This window comes from Pongo pygmaeus, chromosome 1, assembly GCF_028885625.2.
Source record: "Pongo pygmaeus isolate AG05252 chromosome 1, NHGRI_mPonPyg2-v2.0_pri, whole genome shotgun sequence".
Lineage (NCBI taxonomy): Eukaryota > Metazoa > Chordata > Mammalia > Primates > Hominidae > Pongo > Pongo pygmaeus.
The window spans coordinates 208,965,096-208,982,096 of record NC_072373.2 but is presented as its reverse complement, the minus strand read 5'-3'; the positions used below and the strand labels follow the sequence as shown (position 1 = coordinate 208,982,096).

Genomic DNA, 17,001 nt, shown 5'->3' with positions numbered 1-17,001 from the left:
GGAGGGCGGGACTCACCTGGCAGGCACCTGTTTCGGGCTCGCAGGCCTCTGAGTGGCCGTGGCAGCTGCAGCGTTCGCAGGTACCCAGGTAGAGGCCACTGGGCGTGCGTGTGTAGCCTGTGTCACAGTCCTGGGGGCAGAAAGACGGCAGTGGGAGGGCCTTCCAAACACGGCCCATTCGGGTAGGGGCATTGGATGGCCAGGGCTGGGGAGGTGTGGAGGGCTCATGGAGAAGGAGCGGGAAGCACCATGGAGGGGGCTGGCTGGGCTGGCGTGGGGCCCAGGACTCACCTGGCAAGACGGGCCACGGTACCCGGGTGGGCAGGAGCACTGTTCCACTTCCAGCGCGGGGTCCTGGCCGGTTTCCTCAGGCACAGCCACGTCCATGCTGATGCCAGAGACCCTGGGCGTGACAAGACCCAGCGTGAATAGGAGCGCTGGCTCTGTGCCAGGCACGCCTGGAGTCCTCCACTGGGAGGGTCTTATTAGTCCTCCCGACAGCCCTGTCACAGTGCTGCTGGGGCCCTGTCCAGATCTCCAGAGGCTGTGAGGACCGTGGCAAACAGCCATTACCTGCAACTTACTCCAAACCATCACCCTTCCTCACCTGGAGAGGTTATACCACCCCGTTCCCCTGGGGTCCCCAGTGACAGGCTGATACAGGCTACAAGAGCCCACGGGCCTGAAAGTAAGATCACTCTCTGGCGAATGACTCTCCAGAGCTCCCCGTGGGCTGAGGCTGGGGCTAGACTTGACCTGCGACCACATCCCTGCGCGGCCCCTCCCCCCTCCTGCGTCCCTCTCCTTGTGAATCACGTGCACCCCAATCCCTGTCTCAGGCTTCTTTCTAGGGAGCCTGGCCCCAGACCAGCCTGTAAGGGAGACGTTGTTAGACTCTCAGTTTTACAGACAGGGAAAGTGAGGCGCAAAAAGGTCACGTAATCTGTAAGTGGCTGTGCTGCACTGCACCGCTTAGACGGAGCCCCCTCCCCAAGCCCATGCTGGTCCTCCTGCCCCGGCTCCAGACACCTGCTCTCAGCTGGCTGCTGGGTATAGGATGCTCGGATCAGGAGGGTGTCAATGCCCGCCAGTGCCATCAGCAGGTGCTCCCGTGTGGCTGGCTGCCCATCAGGACGCTGCCACGCTTGCTGCCAAGGAAAGGACACATGTGCTCAGCCCCTGAGGTCCTGGAGTGTTGATGCCGGAGAGGCAGGAGCAAGGGCCTGCCCGCACCCCTACCCCCAGGGGGCAGTATTGCTCACCTCCCGGAAGGGCACAGTGAAGGTGCTGGGCTGGCCGGGGCTGGGCTCCTGGGCCACATGGTGCTCTAGGATGATGTTGTTACCTTGCAGCACCACCAACGGCTGCCCGTGCAGGGGTGTGGAGCCTGGCTGGGACCGCTGGGTCACTGTGAAGCGCAGCTCTCCTCCATAGGAGGTCACCTGGGACCAGGGTTAGACAGGAGCTTAGCAGGGACCTGAATTTGGGCCCCGTCACTGCTCCAGCCGCCTTTTCCATGCAGTATATCTCACTATTCTCCCAAGGCACCAAGACCCTCCTGCCTCCAAGCCTTTGCTTGTGCTGTTCCTGCTGCCTGGAGTTTCCTTTGCCTTCCCACCCACTACCCACCTTGTCCCCCAGGAAGTGTGAAGGGAGGCTCCAGAAGTAGGGTCCAGATAAGAGTCTGTGGAAGGAGGAGAATCCCAGTTCCCCGGGCGTGGGGGAGAAGATGCCCTCGTTGGTGGTGTGGGTGCTTGCGGCGTTGGTCAGGCTGAAGTGACCAGGCTCCTCAGAGGCCCCATGCACCTGGGAGGAGAAAGGGCTGGGATGGGGGCCGTGGCCTGGGACTGGCGCTTGGTCCATCCAGCCCAGGGCTTGGCGGTCCTGCCCGCCCACCTTGCAGAGGTACCTGGGCACGGCTCCATGAAGAGCTGGTGCAGTGGCGACTGACACCCATGCAGAAGCACTTGAGGCAGCCATCGGGGTTTCGGGTACTCAGGTGGAAAGAACCGTCAGCACATTCATTGCACAAGCGCCCCACCACATTGTTCTGCAGGCACAGAGTTGGAGCTGAAGGACAGCCCACGGGAGAGGCTGCCTAGAGCTCTGGCCGAATCCGCCCTCAGTCCAGATAAGAACCCAAGACCCAGGGGAGCCACTGAAAGAGAACATGTGGCCGGGCGTGGTGGCTCACGCCTGTAATCCCAGCACTTTGGGAGGCCAAGGCGGGTGGATCACCTCAGGTCAGGAGTTCAAGACCAGCCTGGCCAACATGGCGAAACCCCATCTCTATTAAAAATACAAAAATTAGCCTGGCGTGGTGTCACACAGCTGTAATCCCAGCTACTCAGGAGGCTGAGGAAGGAGAATTGTTTGAATCCGGGAGGTGGAGGTTGCAGTGAGCCGAGATTGTGCCACCGCACCCAGATTACGCGATGGGAGTGAGACTCCATCTCAAAAAAAAAAAAAAAAAAGAAAAGAGAAGAAAGAGCACATGTATGAGGCGTCATTACCATCTGAATAGTAATTCCCACTTAACAAGCACTTAGGCAAGCATTTTTCCCTTTTCTCTTTGGCTGCCAGGAGGTTCACCAATAAATTTAGATTTGAAATACAGCGACTTGATTGAAATAATTGCTGCTTCTATTTATGGAGTGTTTCACGCACTGTTCTGCTTTCCATTCGACATCACCTCATTTAACTTCCCTAAGGACCTTGAGAGGTAGGTGATACCTTTATCCTTCACATGAGGAAACAGAGGCTCAGGGATGTTAAATGACTTGCACAAAGTTACTCAGCTTGCCCATCCACTCTGGGATTTAAGACCAGGAGTGCCTGGCTCCAGAATCTATCCATTCTTTTTTACACCGACACTTGATACTCACATTCTTTTTTTTTTTTTTTTTTTTTTTTTGAGACGGAGTTTCAGTCTTGTTGCCCATAATGGAGTACAGTGGTACAGTCTCAGCTCACTGCAACCTCTGCTTCCCGGGTTCAAGCGATTCTCCTGCCTCAGCCTCCTGAGTAGCTGGGATTATAGGTGCCCGCCACCATGTCCGGCTAATTTTTGTATTTTTAGTAGAGATGGAGTTTCACCATGTTGGCCAGGCTGGTCTTAAACTCCTGACCTCAAGTGATCCACCCACCTCAGCCTCCCAAAGTGCTGGGATTACAGGCATGAGCCACTGCGCCCGGCTGATGCTCCCATTCTTAACGCAAGTGACCTCCCTTCTCTGAGCCTCCATTTCCTTATTCACAAATTGGGGACACTAATATCTATATCATTGTATCAATGTGACAATGGACAAAGTATGGCAAAAGCAAAGGTACAATGCAGATACAAAGGCTACATAAAGGATGACCGGGACTTGAACTGTGGTCACCTGACTCCCTAACCAGTGCTCCTTCCCAACGCCAGGCCACCTGTCCTGGTATGGAAGCTCGGTCAGCCAGGTCCACCAGCCTCTGACTAGGTTACCACCCACTGGCCAAGGATCTATGGAGAGGATGGAGCTTCCTTCCTCCTTCTCCCAGCTGTGGTGCTGGGCCCAAGGCCCCTGGGTGGGTGGCAGATGGCATGCGTACCTTACAGCGGCAGGCCTCCCCGGAGGTCCCCATGCTGCCACGCTCGTCACAGCGCACAATCTCCTGGTCTGGGACACAAAACGAGTGTTGGCAGGGCAGGTGGGAATGGGATATATGCAGTCCGGGCAGATAGAGGAACAGTGGCTCCCCAAGGTTCATGAGCTGGGGCAGGGAGGGAGTGTGCCTAGTGTGCAGCCCAGGCTGGGTTGGGAGGTGGGTGTCAGGGGATGGTGGCAGCCATACTCACTGACGGGCCTGCACTTCCCGCCGGGCTGGATGGGGTTGCCCTCGTATCCGGGGGCACAGCTAGGGGAGAGAGGGAGCCGCCATCAGCACTTCCATGACCCCACCCAGGAGCCCCCTTCCTGCAGCCCCCAAGGCTCTCCCTCACCTCTCACAGCGGCGGCCAGTGTAGCCTGGGGCACAGGCGTCACATGTGGCTTGGCCATCCGTGTCCAGGAAGCAAGTGTCTGAGAATCTGTAGGTATCAAGTGGACAGGGAATGGGGCAGGGCTGGGGTCAGGCTTTCTCCTCCCACCCGGGGAAATGACTGCTGTCCACACAGACACAGTGTGCCATGAGGCATGACGCCATCTCCCTGCCCGGCAGCCTCACAGCAACTGTGGGAAGTCAGGGGGCCCATTATACAGAAAAGGAAACAGAGGCCTAGAGAGGTCAAGGAGCATGGGATAACTTAGTGATCAGGTAGAGATCTGAATCCAAGTCTCCCGCCTCCCTGCCCAAAATATTCTCTGGCCTGTTGTACTGTCCCCGGCCAAACCCCCCAACCCTGAGCTGGGGCTGACCTGCGGGAGGCATCGATGTATGGGCAAGGGCAGGGCCGGCAGGCAGTGGCCGTGGCCTTCGTGGCGTCCCCAAAGAAGCCAGCCTTGCACTTGTTGCACTGTGGCCCCTCCGTGTTGTGCTGGCAATTCTAGAAGAAGGAGGATGGTATGGCTCAACTTCTAGAGCAGAACTGGGCCAGATGCTGCGGGGGGCCTTGGAGGCTGTCTAGCTCAGCCTCCCCATCACGCTGGAGGCACAGCTTTGCAGACAGCGCAGCATCAACTGCAAACACTTATAGATGATGGGGAGCTCATCATCTTACACGGCAGCCTGTCCCACAGATGGTTCCAAATGCCTGCTTTTTATTGACCTAAACCGGCCACCCTCTTCCAATCCGCACCCACTGGCCAGTTCTGCTCTCCAGAGTGTTTCTTCTACCCGACACCTTGGCAGGGATTTGGAGATGACAATGCTGCCCTGCTTGAGCCTTTTTTTCTGTCAGCTCCACAACCACTATTCCTAAGAAATAAGGTACCATCCCGAGGGCTCTTCCCCCTAGGGCTGCCCTCTGCAGGCCATGCTTCTTCATTTGGCACTCTCCAGGATTAGTCGATGAGAGTGGAGGAGAGGAGGGCCAACACCTCCCTCATCTGAATGCTATATCTCTGTTTTTTTTTTTTTTTTTTTTTTTTTTTGAGACGGAGTCTTGCTCTGCTGCCCAGGCTGGAGTGCAGTGGCACGGTCTTGGCCTACTGTAACCTCCACCTCCCGGGTTCAAGCGATTCTCCTGCCTCAGCCTCCTGAGTAGCTGGGATTACAGGCGCATGCCACCACGCCCGGCTAATTTTTGTATTTTTAGTAGAAATGGGGTTTCACCATGTTGGCCAGGCTGGTCTCAAACTCCTGACCTCAAGTGATCCACCCATCTCGGCTTCCCAAAGTGCTGGGATTACAGGCATGAGCCACTGCGCCTGACCTATATTTCTGTTATTGCATCCAGAGGTCATGATAGTTCATCTGGCAGTCATGACAGTCATTCTGGAGGCTTGTGCTGAGCTCATGAACACAGGGAGTCTCACACCTTGTCCCTGCTCCTATTTTAGTGTTCAAGTGTCTGCTGGCACTACTCACCAGGCAGTGGCCATACACAGGGTCACAGGAGCTGGCATGGCCATTGCAATTGCAACCAGAGCAGGTGCCCAGGTAGGGCCCACCAGGCACCCGAGTGAAGTGGGCATCACAGCTCTCGCAGGACAAGCCAGAATAGCCAATGGGGCATCTGTGGGGACAGGACCAAGAGAGTCGCTGCAAGGACTGTGAGGCCCTGCCATTTCTCCTCTATCCTTGCCAGGGTCTCTGTGGTTCCCAGCCCTGCCGGCTCAGGCACCTGCACTCCTCCACACTGTGGGCATGGCCATGGCTGGTGGCATGGTTGACGGTGGTATCCATGGCGATATCACTAAGTCCCACGCTGGCCATCTTGGTGTTGTACACGGTCTGGATGAGCACGGCCTCCAGGCTCTGCAGCACCTGCAGCAGCTCCGCACGCTGCACCGGCCGGCCAGACTCATGGACCCAGTGCTCCTGGGTATGGGTGAAGGTGGCAGGGGTCACACATCAGCGTCTATCCAGCCTAAATCCCCCTTTGCTCCCAGCCCTAAGGGCTCAGGCGCCACCCACCTCAGAGAACTGGACCTGGCGCTGGTTCAGAGCACCAGGTTGGGTGGGTGTGTGGCCTCGGGAGAGGAGGCGGTACCCGGCACCCACGAGGACCACGTCCGGCCGCTGCACTGGCTCCAGCATGCCGCGGGCCAGCTCGTAGCGCACGTTGTAACGCAGGGAGCCGCCATAGGAGTCCACCTGGCACAACAGGGTGGATCAGGGCGGGCAGCTGTGGGCACACTTGACACCTCGTGCCTATGAGGTGCCTATAGTCTTCCAGCTCCTCCCTCACTCTGCCTACCTGAGACTCACTGTGTGCCAGGCACTGAGCTGGGCACAAGGAAACAGAGATGGGTGAGACTCAGGCCCTGACTCTAGGGTGTTTGGTCCATGGCAGGGTGTGGAATCATGCAGTGCACAGGGTACCCAGGGAAGCCAGTGTGGAGGCACAGAACCCAGCCCAGGCATGGGGGAGAGGTCAGGGAGGGCTCCCGGGAGGAGGGGAGGCCAGCTCTTCTTCCCAAGCCAACAGTGCCGGGGAGAAGTCCTGCCCTGAATGGATGAGCTGCTGCCATAAGGGGCTGCATCGGGGCATGGTAACACCTTTCCCTCCAAGTCTGCCTTGTTGTCCACCAATGGCAGAGGGAGCAGAGCCCACAGGGATTCTTTCCCTACCCAGGGTGGCAGCCCAGGCCCCTCACCTTGTTGCCCAGGAACTGTTCAGGCAGAGCCCAGAAGGAGTCGTGGACGAGGAAGCGGCGGGACAGGTCGACTAGCTGGAACTCATGCAGGGATGGGTCGATCTGCAGCTGCGTGGAGGAGAGGGGTGGCATGCCGGGCTGCGCAGGCATTGTCACATTCACGCCTGTGGGTGGCAAGGGGGAGGCTGAGGGCTGCAGCCTGGGCCTGCCTGATACACCCATCTTGAGGGGCAGCAATCCAGAAAGATGGGAAAGTTCTAGGGGAAATATGATTTCGAGAAAACTTTGATCTCTCTTCCAAAGTGAAGAAAATGCAGTTTCTGGCCGGGTGTGGTGGCTCACGCCTATAATGCCAGCACTTTGAGAGGCTGAGGCGGGCAGACCACTTGAGGCCAGGAGTTCATGACCAGCCTTCCCAAGATGGTAAAACCCCGTCTCTACTAAAAATAAAAAAATTAGACAGGCATGGTGGTGCGCGCCTGTAGTCCCAGCTACTCAGGATTCTGAGACAGCAGAATCACTTGAACCCGGGAGGCGGAGGCTGCGCGAGCTGAGATCACACCAGTGTACTCCAGCCTGGGTGACAGAGCAAGACTCTGTCTCAAAAAAAAAAAAAAAGAAAAAGAAAATGCAGTTTTTTTCCTCCTTCTCAAATACTGCAGCAGCATTTCCCAAAGCATGCTCTGGGAAAGTCAATGCCATGGAATGATAGCTGGGAACCATTTGGGAACCGCAGGGTCAAAGAAAGGACAAGGCGATTATTTGCAGCCAGACTTCTCAGGGCCTTTCTTGCTAAGAGACCCACAGACTTTGAGGGCTGAAACATCCCTGCAGGCAGGAGAGCTACACAGGGCTGAGGAACAGGAGACCAAGTCCAGGTGTGTTGTAAGCCTGGGCAAGGGCCTCAGCTTCCTTATCTGTAAGATGGTGCTTCAAGTAGCCTGCCTCCTAGAGGTATAAGCTAAAATGAGCAAATTGATATAAAATGGCTAGCTCTTATTGTTGCTGTTGTTATGACGGGTCGTCCAGTCCAACCCTCTCCTACGTACACACACACACACACACACACACAAACACACGCAGTCACCCCACACGGGAATTCCCCTGACAGCATCCTCCCAGATCTCTAGGACAGCTCCATCCTAGAGAAATTTCAGTGGAGTGAAAATATCCTGTACCTACACTCTTCATTATGGTAGCTGTTAGGTTGGTGAAAAAGTAATTGCTGGTTTGGTTTTGCCATTAAAAATAATCGTACTAGCAACACGTGGCCACTGAGCACTGGAGATGTATCTAGTGCTGCTCAGGAATGAATCATTGTATTTCAATTTAAAGAGCCACACATGGCCAGTGACTGCCACATTGGATGGTGCAGCTGTCATGGATGGAGAGCGTACAACCTCCAAAGGCCGACCCTCCCAGCTCTGGACAACTTTGACTCTTAGCAAGTTCTTCCTTACACAGAGTCCACATCTGTCTGCCAATAGCTTCTCCCCCTTATCCTGAATTAACCCCCTGCAACCACAGGGGAATCCAGCTCCTCACCCGCAGAATGACCGAGCACAACCCCGGGTCTAGGTTACTCTATCCTCTTTCCTCCCTGCCTTCCGGGGATGTCTTCAGGCCTCCTTCCTCTTGGTCACCATCTACACACAGGCCACCCACTCACCCTGGAATACCCACCACTCCCTCCCCTGGACCACCAGATTCCAATCAGACAGCCCTGGGTTCAGCTCCCCCTCTAAACTGCTGTGTGAACCCAGGGAAGCCCCACAATCTCTCAGAGCCCTGGGGCTCTCATCTTAAAACTGTGAAATCAGCCCTGACCTTGCAAGGGTTATTGGCAGTTAGGTGACTGTCATGTCAAGCCACAGGGCCAACTGCCTGCTCACCAAATGGTGGCCACGGCCATTAGCATTCTAAATATACTGGGGGACAACTTTGGGAAGTAACTAAGTTTTGTTTTGTTTTTAGGGATGGGGTCTCACTCTGTTGTCCAGGCTGGAGTGCAATGGTGTGATCATAGCTCACTGCAGCCTCAACCTCCTAGGCTCAAAAGATCCTCCTGCCTCAGCCTCTCAAGTAGCTGGGACTACAGGTGCAAGCCACCATGCCTGGCTAGATTTTTTGTTTTTAGTTATTTGTAGAGATGGGGTCTCTCTATGTTACCGAGGCTGGTCTTGAACTCCTGGCCACAAGCAATCCTCCCTCCCCAGCCTCCCAAAGTACTTGGATTACAGGCATAAGCCACTATGCCTGGCCAGGTAACTAAGTTTTATACAAGTCATTTTTAGGTTCCTCAACCAACAAAAGGGCATAAAATGTGTTGAGTGCTTTGGAGCTAACTCTCTACATGCATTTAATCCTCTGCAACGAAGAAGTGAGACTCAGCAGGGTGAGGGCTGCCTGATGCCAGGTGGGAAACGACAGAGCTGGGACCTGAGCCCCAGTCCACGCAGTGCCTGGGCTCATGCCCTCAGCCATCCTGCCATTCTGCCTCTCAGTGCCAGAAAGAACTGAGTCCGGCCGCCTGCCTCTATCTTTGGGAAAATAGGCCCAGGGAAGCCAAGAGACTTGCCCAAAGACACAGCGGCAGTAAGTGGTGTAGCTGGAGGCCACCCTCAGGCCAAGGAGATGCCAAAGCCTAGGCTCCTATAATCTGGGTACACTGGCAACTCTGTCTCTCAGAACGAGGACAATGACTGTGATGTTAGCAAATACCTCCTGGGTGCTGAAAATGCACTGAGCACAATTCTGAGAGGCTTACATACGTGACTCCACTAAGTCCTTACCAACCCCTAGGAGGTAGTTATTATTCCACTCCCCCGACTTTACAGATGATGAAACAGACACGAGATAGTGGGTAACTTGAGCCAGGACACAGGTGGACAGCGTCCACGTCAGGATCTGAAGCAGGAAGCTGACTCCAGGGCCCGTCCTCACCGTAACCTGAAGCAGGTAGGTAGCAAGGGGGGATTTGGCTCTTCCTAAACATGTTGGTTTTCCCCCCGAAATGCTTTTTTGGCAGGGCTCAGTGTTTCTTCAGTGACTCACATTCCTTCCCAAAACCTGGCCCCCTCTGTCCGCATCTATCCTCTGTGCCCACTGGGTACAGAGGTACCCACCTCCCACCTCCCGCAGCGCTCACCCGCCCGCCAACGCACCCTTGAAGTCATCGGGTTGGTCAAAGCGCAGCCTGATCTGGTCCCGGAAGCGGCGGGTGCTCTGGCACACACTGGTGATGCCAAAGCAGAAGCAGGGCAGGCAGGCGGCGCTGTGCTCCAGGTAGAAGTGGCCGTCAGGGCAGGGGCCTGCTGGGCGGCATGGGCGGGGGCTGCAGCCGGCTGTGGTGGGCAGCCCGGCTCCACCCCCACACCCAGTGACACCTGCCCTCTGGCAGTACCTCGTTGTGGGACGAGCTCAAGGACACCGTCAGGAATGCCAAACACCATGCCCCGGGCGTTCATGGCCTCACAGCTGTAGGCACCCTGGTCTGACTCCTTCACATCACGGATGATCAGTGTGCCACGGCCACCCTCGCTGGTCACTGTCACCCTGGTGGGCCCCAAGACAAGTGGTGGGATCTGGCCTAGGGCTCTGGACCAGCTGCCCCTCATTCCCACCCCACCACCTGGGCCCAGAGCCGCACCTGGGATGAGAGGGGATGTGGCCCCAGTTGAGCCTCCAATTGATGATGGGGGTGGGGACGCCAATGGCCACGCAGGTGAAGGTCACTGTCTGGCCCCGGGAAGCCTGGATGGACTCCTGGGGAGGCGTCACCACCTGGGGGGGCACTGAGGAGACCAGGGCAGGAGTGAGGGGTCGGGGGCAAAGGAAGGAGGAGTGGAAGGAGGGCTCCAAGGGGCTAGGATGGAGAAGAGTAGAGGCTGAGGCTGTGGACAGAAGCCCCCAGGACCCAGCCCAGGGCCCGCATCTCGACCCCAGCTCCCTGCTCACTGCAGCCAAACTCGTCGCTCCGGTCGGGACAGTCACTCTCCTCGTCACAGTGGAAGCTGGCTGGGATGCACATATTGGTAGAGACACATCGGAACTGTGTGGGCCCGCACACTTCCTCAGGACGCTTGGTGGCTGGGGACAAAGCCAGGTGGTTCCCAACAGCCCACCCCATCCATCCTCCCCGGGCATCCCCAGGGCCACTCTCTCATCTTGCCCACATAACCCACAGCGGCCCTCGCCATGCCTAGCCCCTGCTGCACAACACTGTCCACCTCACAGCCAGCATGATGTGGCCACCAGCTGTCATCGAACCACTCATCACATTACCCAGCCCCCACCCCTCACTCCACCTGCATTCCCCACGCCAGTTATGGCTGGCGCATCACTGTCACAACCACAGCGTCACCCGGCCACGCTCAGAGGCACAGAAGCACTATCTTGCTCACATGGACAAGACCCATGTCAAAGGCACAACCAGTGGGGCTGGCATCTCTGGGCGCCAGCAATGCCCCGCACACCCTTCTCTACCAGAACGCCTGGCACGGCGTGGTCCCCTGTGGGGCTCAACGGTCTGTGCTCCCACTGACAGGCCCTCTATGGAGTGGCCAGAGGCTGGAAGTGGCCTGGGACAAGGGCTGGGCCCTGCTAGGCCTCTCTAGTGGCTGGTGACCAATGTTCTTCCTCAGGGAGATGGAGCTTGAGAGAGACACAGACAGGGACAGAGAAGTCACAGCCATGCAGGAGCGGAAGCCGCGCATCCACAGAGCAGGTGCGAGAGGAGACCAGGAGGTAGCCGTGGGTGCAGCTCAGGCGCTTCTGTTCCCCACACTCTCAGGAGCCCATGAGGCCATTCAGCCTTCACGTTCTCTGGTTCTGTGCTGTCCACAAGGACCTGTCCCTCCTTTGACTTCCCCAGCAGAGGCCCCTGAGAAGGGCCTTCCAACTAAAGCCCCCAATTACTTTATCTCTCCCAAGGGGCTGGTGCTATCAGGCAAGCTTAGAGCCACAGAAAGGCGTTCTCAAACTCCACCAGTCTGTGGCATGATGCAGCCTCTCCCCAGGTCTTGCTGTGGAGTGGCCAGGGGAAGGAAGGCAAGGAGAAGATGGACAAGCTCACGGCAGGAACATGGACACGCGCCCAGACACACCACCCAGGACCACAGCAAAGCGCCTGAAGATTATCCTCAATCTCACACTAACAAGCATCAGGCTTCTCGCGGGACGGGACATACAGGATACCACCTGATGTGGTCACTGCCTCTCCAGCCTCCCCCTCCTATTTAACTGTCAGGATGCCCATAATGTCCACACCCGTAAGGGTGGGGAAGTGGGAGGCTGGAAGGATGGATGGGAGGGAAGAAGGATGACAGATGGATGGGTGGATAGATGGATGAAGGGCTGGGTGGATGGATAATGGGTGTATAGGTGGGTGCATGGGTGGTTGGGGAGTTGGACAGATGGATGGGTAAGGCTCTGACTTGCATACATACACCAAGGACCCATCACCAAGGGACCTTGGCACATAGAATCCTCCTAGCCATTCATCTGACCCACATACAAAACAAAGAGAAGCTTCATGGTAACAAAAATAAAGGAAATAAATGACGAGACATGAACCACAGGCAGGCTAACCACACAGCTTCACCAAAGGCCAGCTCAGGGCCAAGGGGCCTTACGGCTCTGGTCAGAGATAAACCTTGGAGTGTGTCTCCAGGGCATTCCGCACTCAGCCAGGGAGAGCAAACAAACAGGCTTGGGGGACTGCGGGGATGGAAAGCGGAGCGGCAGGGTAGGGGCGGGACAGGAGTGGAAGGCGGGGCAGAAGCAAGCGGCCTGGGCAGGGCAGGGGGGCCTCAGCTGGACTCTCAGATACTCACGGCAGTTGGCTTCATCAGTTCGGTCCTCACAGTCAAAGTCACCATCGCAGCGCCACAGCTTGAGGGCACAATGTCCATTCCCGCAGGGGAACTCGTTGGGCTCACAGGGCGGCGGGGGGCCTAGGAGACCGGGCAGGGGTCAGCAGCATCCTCCCGGGCCAGCTTCCCGCTCCCCGCACCCACCTGCACCCCTGCCGGTGCGCACCACAGTCTAGCTCATCGCTGCCGTCCTCGCAGTCCTCCTGTCCGTCGCAGAGGTAGTCTCTGGGGATGCAGTGCCCACTGCGGCATGTGGCCTCCTGGGGCCCACAGGGCAGGGGCCTGACGGAACCGGGAAGCAGGGGCTGAGGAGCGTGTGTGACTGGTGGCTGTCGCATGATGGTTGTCTCTGGCCGGGGCGGTAAAGGTGTCGTCTCCATGAGGAGAGAGAATGTGGGGCTGATACCCAGGACTGGCTCCTCTGTGGATAGATTCCGCTTGGCATTTGGCAGAAGCAGATGGCTCCTCACCTGCTCCTTGTCCCCAGCCCTCCCCAGGCCCACCCTGTACTCCCCAACACCACCCCCTGCCTGGCTCTGTCATCACCCTTCCTATCCCCATCCTCTGCCTGCACCAAACCCTCATAGTCCTTGATGGGCTCCAAGACCCAGGTGTAGGACCCTGGCCCTCCCCTGGCGCCCAAACCACTTGTGGCCCCGGACATCCCCTCACCGCAATTGAGCTCATCAGACATGTCCCTGCAGTCGGGCCGCCGGTCACAGCGATACTCCAGGGCCACACACTCGTTGTAGCTGTGGCAGGCAAACTCGGCCTCCGTGCAGGCTCTTGGGAACTGGGGCACTACAGGTGGAAGGAAGACTGGAGTCAGAGGTGGCAGGAGGGAGGTGCAGGAAGCTGTAGGTGCTGTGTGGCTGGAGTGGGCTTCAGGACCCTGTGTCAGGCAGCTCAGTTTCTGGCAGGCACAGCGAGGGCAAGGAGCACATACTAGACATATCCACAGCACGCGTGGGGCATGGGACATGTGGCAGTGGCCTCCCCCATCTCTAACACAGACCCCACACACAGTTGACATGCCACATGCATGCAACCACCACACCACACACATGCAGGCCACAGCCTGGCCCTGTGAGGACAAAGAAGGAGGGGAGAAGGGAGTGCCCAGCTGTCTTGGGCTGTGCCCAGCCAGCCATCTTGCCCACACCCTTCTTTCCCCTCCACCCTTTAAAAAAATTTTTTTTCTCTTCTTTTTTATTTTTTTAGAGACAGGGTCTTGCTATGTTGCGCAAGCTGGTCTCGAACTCCTTGCCTCAAGCAATCCTCCTGTCTTGGCCTCCCAAAATGCTGGGGTTACAGGCGTGAGCCCCTGCACCCGGCCTCCTCTCCAACCTTAACTTCTCTAGGAACCTGGCTGGGCCTGGGCCTGGCTTACACTCTCACCTGGTGTCACTGCGACCGCCACAGCGGCCGGTGGGGGTGGGGGGGTCTGTGCTGGAAAGGAAGATGTGGTCAGTGGCTGTTCCACCTGGGAGCCGGGAGCTGAAGGCTGCAGGGCTGGGCCAGGCCATTCCACCATCCCTAGCCAGGAGGACTCATTGAAAAGTGAGAGAGGGGGGCTGGACCCCCAGCAGTCTTTAGACCTGGGCCTGATGATGCAGAAGAGCAAGCTTGATCTCTGGGTGCAATAATTAAGGGTTTTTGTTTGTTTGTTTTGTTTTAGAGGCAGGGTTTTTCTCTGTTGCCCAGGCTGGAGTACAGTGGCATGATCCTAGCTCATTGCACCCCCAAACTCCTGGGCTCCAGTGATCCTCCTGCCTCAGCCTCCTGAGTAGCTAGGACTGCAGGTACGCACCACCATGCTTGGCTTTAATTGAGGTGCAGAACAAGGGAGGTGATGGTTTCACTATTTTTTCCTAATTGGGCTACACCATGGTAGGGGATGGAGTTTGTTCCATTCTGAGTTGCACTGAGTCAGGGTCTTCCCAGAGAGAGGGAACTGAGATGGAGACAGGGCTGAGAACCACACCTGTGAGGGATGAACTAGGGCTGTTCGGTCTAGAGAAAAAAAAGAGACTCAGGAGGTTAAAACAGGAGACCAAGGGCACAGTAGAAGGAAATCTGGGCTGACCCAGAGTACAAAGGCCAGGATTCTGCACCTAACAGCTGTGTGGCTTTGGACCAGTTTCCTAGTCTCTCTGTGCCTCAGTTTCTCTGGCTTCTCTCATCACAGGTTCTGGCAAGACTGTCACAGACACCGAGTTTGTTTGAAATCCTCGCCTTTTCACTATCTGCCCATCTGATTCTGGACAAATTCAGATTTTCCTTTCTGGGCCTCAGTTCCCTCGTCTCTGAAGCAGGAGGAATAACATCTCCTTCATAGGAATTGCTGTGAAGACTGACCCAGAGGCTGGAAATAAAGGCAGTCAGTGCTCAGTAAACAGTTGCTGGTTATTATTAAGTACTAATGTGTTTGGGACTTGGAAGTACAGGATAAATAAAGGCCTGATTACCTATTGTCAATGTGCAGAGGTCTAGAAGGAAGGAGCAGAACTTGGGTCTAATGGGTATGTACTAGAGGAAACAGTCTGTGCTCTACCAAGCCAAGATTGTGTAAAGATCGATGGGGCAGACTCAGGAGGTAGTGAGCTCCCTGTTTCTAGTGTGCAAGCCCAAGTTGGGAGCCCATGACAGAGACACTGAAAGGGGACCCCACAAGTCTGGAGGAGGCAACCCCAGACACCAGGACAGGCTCACCTGTGCCCAGGCGTCGGAACTGGAATCCCTGGGGAGAGGTGATGTAGGAGGCCATGGAACTGCTGGAGATGACCCTGAGCAGCACCTCCTGAATCTGAGCCCCATCCGCATTCCCTTCTGAGCCCACATCCAGCTCCACAAAAACCCAGCCATCCAGCTCCCTGGGGATGGAGATGGGCAGGAGAGAAGGGTCAGCGAGACGCCTGTGTTCTCAGCTCCTCCATGAGGCTCTCGCCCCGACACTCAGGCCCTGTTCTGGGACAGCCTGTACCCAAAGAAGGGCAACTAAAGGTCCCAATGATCCCCCCACCAATTCCTGAATTTCCACCCATAGTGACTCATCCCATAGGCCTTTCCGCGGTGCCAGGCTTCCTTCCCATCCTCATCAGCCCCCTCCAGGTTACCCGCTCAAGTTCCCCAGCAGCTCCCAGGGGGCCCCTTCTCACTTGATGAACACCACACTGACAACCTGGTCTCCGGGAATTTTCAAGTACTCCGACTCCAGCTGGGGAGGGACACAGTGCCATCAGCCCCAGAGGCCTTCATCCCATCCTCGGTCCTGCCCCGCCACACCCGCGAGCTTCCCGAACCCTCTTCACCTCACCGTGTCTACCACAGCCTCGGACACCTCTCGGAACTCTCTGGAGCCTGCGTCCTCCAGCTGAGGGCTGTACTCAATGGAGCGAGTGAAATTCACCAGGGCTCGGAAATAAACTGGAAAATCGAAGGAGGATCATTTTGAGAGCCCCAGCCTGGCATCTATGGCCTTAGGCAGTTGGACCATTCAGGCAGAGTTGGGGGGATGGCCCCTGGAGGCCTCCCTCGAGGCTGACACCTGTGTGCCCACAGCTACGCCCAGGACTGCCTGTAGGTATACATGCTCAGGGGTCAATGTCAAGGCCCCAACTTGACTGAGGGGCTTGATCCAGAAACCAAGTGCTAGTGCAGATGAGGAGACCCCCACAGTTCAGAGAAGGCTGGACAAGAAGGGGTGGCTCCCAGAGGGGGCTGGCCTGGCACAGGGATTACCTGCGTGTGACTGGGAAGGGCTCTGCCAGCCTTCCTTGGCCAGTTCCTACTCATTCCTCAGGACTTGGCTCAGCCATTGTCTCCTGATCTTCCTGATCTGCCCCGGCTGGGGTAGAGACCGCTCCCCTGGGCTCCCACAGTGCCCTGCTTTCCCTAGCAGAGCACCTTCCACCGTGTACTGCATAGATTCTGCCAGGTTTCACATCACAGTAACAATCGTGAGTTCTAAGGTCAGCCGCACCTCAGGCACTGACCTCGGCTCTGAGTTTCTGTTTCCTAATGGGGATATTGACTGCACGCACCATCTGGGTTGCTGCGAGGAGTGCATGACATTGTGCTCACATGCACCAGGCCCTTGTACTCAGATGCAGCGCCTGGCACACAGCAAACCACCTGAGAATCAAAGCTGCTGTGGTCCTCTCTCCCCCACCAGACTCTAGGCTTGATGAGGGGGAACCTGGGATTTCATTCACGCCCGCATCCCTAGTGCCTGCTGAGTGCCTGGTACACAGCGGGTTCCTCGAAAGTGATGGCTGAATAAATTCATCTCAGACTGGTGTGAACACACACGTGCATCTGTTGTTTCTTTTTTTTTAGGCAGGGTCTTGCTCTGTCACCCAGGCTGGAGTGCGGTAGCAAAATCACAGCTCATT

At 56.7% G+C, this 17,001-nt stretch overlaps 1 protein-coding gene across 4 annotated transcripts in view; it reads right to left on the bottom strand.

Moving 5' to 3' along the window:
- The window catches only part of HSPG2 (heparan sulfate proteoglycan 2), a 116,695-nt gene that overhangs the window by 52,025 nt on the left and 47,669 nt on the right, over positions 1 to 17,001 (bottom strand). For 2 of the 4 annotated variants that reach the window (XM_063658800.1, XM_054502323.2), the window contains exons 4-27: positions 15,924 to 16,033; positions 15,766 to 15,824; positions 15,320 to 15,480; positions 13,280 to 13,408; positions 12,774 to 13,028; positions 12,569 to 12,688; positions 10,692 to 10,823; positions 10,384 to 10,528; positions 10,138 to 10,289; positions 9,899 to 10,048; positions 6,735 to 6,898; positions 6,052 to 6,231; positions 5,759 to 5,955; positions 5,503 to 5,650; positions 4,392 to 4,519; positions 3,977 to 4,063; positions 3,833 to 3,891; positions 3,586 to 3,653; positions 1,910 to 2,050; positions 1,630 to 1,806; positions 1,263 to 1,442; positions 1,030 to 1,148; positions 292 to 403; positions 17 to 130 (exon numbers count right to left, since the gene is read on the bottom strand). In XM_063658800.1, coding sequence (XP_063514870.1) covers positions 17 to 130; positions 292 to 403; positions 1,030 to 1,148; positions 1,263 to 1,442; positions 1,630 to 1,806; positions 1,910 to 2,050; positions 3,586 to 3,653; positions 3,833 to 3,891; positions 3,977 to 4,063; positions 4,392 to 4,519; positions 5,503 to 5,650; positions 5,759 to 5,955; positions 6,052 to 6,231; positions 6,735 to 6,898; positions 9,899 to 10,048; positions 10,138 to 10,289; positions 10,384 to 10,528; positions 10,692 to 10,823; positions 12,569 to 12,688; positions 12,774 to 13,028; positions 13,280 to 13,408; positions 15,320 to 15,480; positions 15,766 to 15,824; positions 15,924 to 16,033 — 3,287 coding nt within the window. The remainder of the gene's footprint in view (positions 1 to 16; positions 131 to 291; positions 404 to 1,029; positions 1,149 to 1,262; positions 1,443 to 1,629; positions 1,807 to 1,909; positions 2,051 to 3,585; positions 3,654 to 3,832; positions 3,892 to 3,976; positions 4,064 to 4,391; positions 4,520 to 5,502; positions 5,651 to 5,758; positions 5,956 to 6,051; positions 6,232 to 6,734; positions 6,899 to 9,898; positions 10,049 to 10,137; positions 10,290 to 10,383; positions 10,529 to 10,691; positions 10,824 to 12,568; positions 12,689 to 12,773; positions 13,029 to 13,279; positions 13,409 to 15,319; positions 15,481 to 15,765; positions 15,825 to 15,923; positions 16,034 to 17,001) is intronic. The other 2 variants (XM_063658801.1, XM_054502324.2) reach the window with 1 other exon arrangement.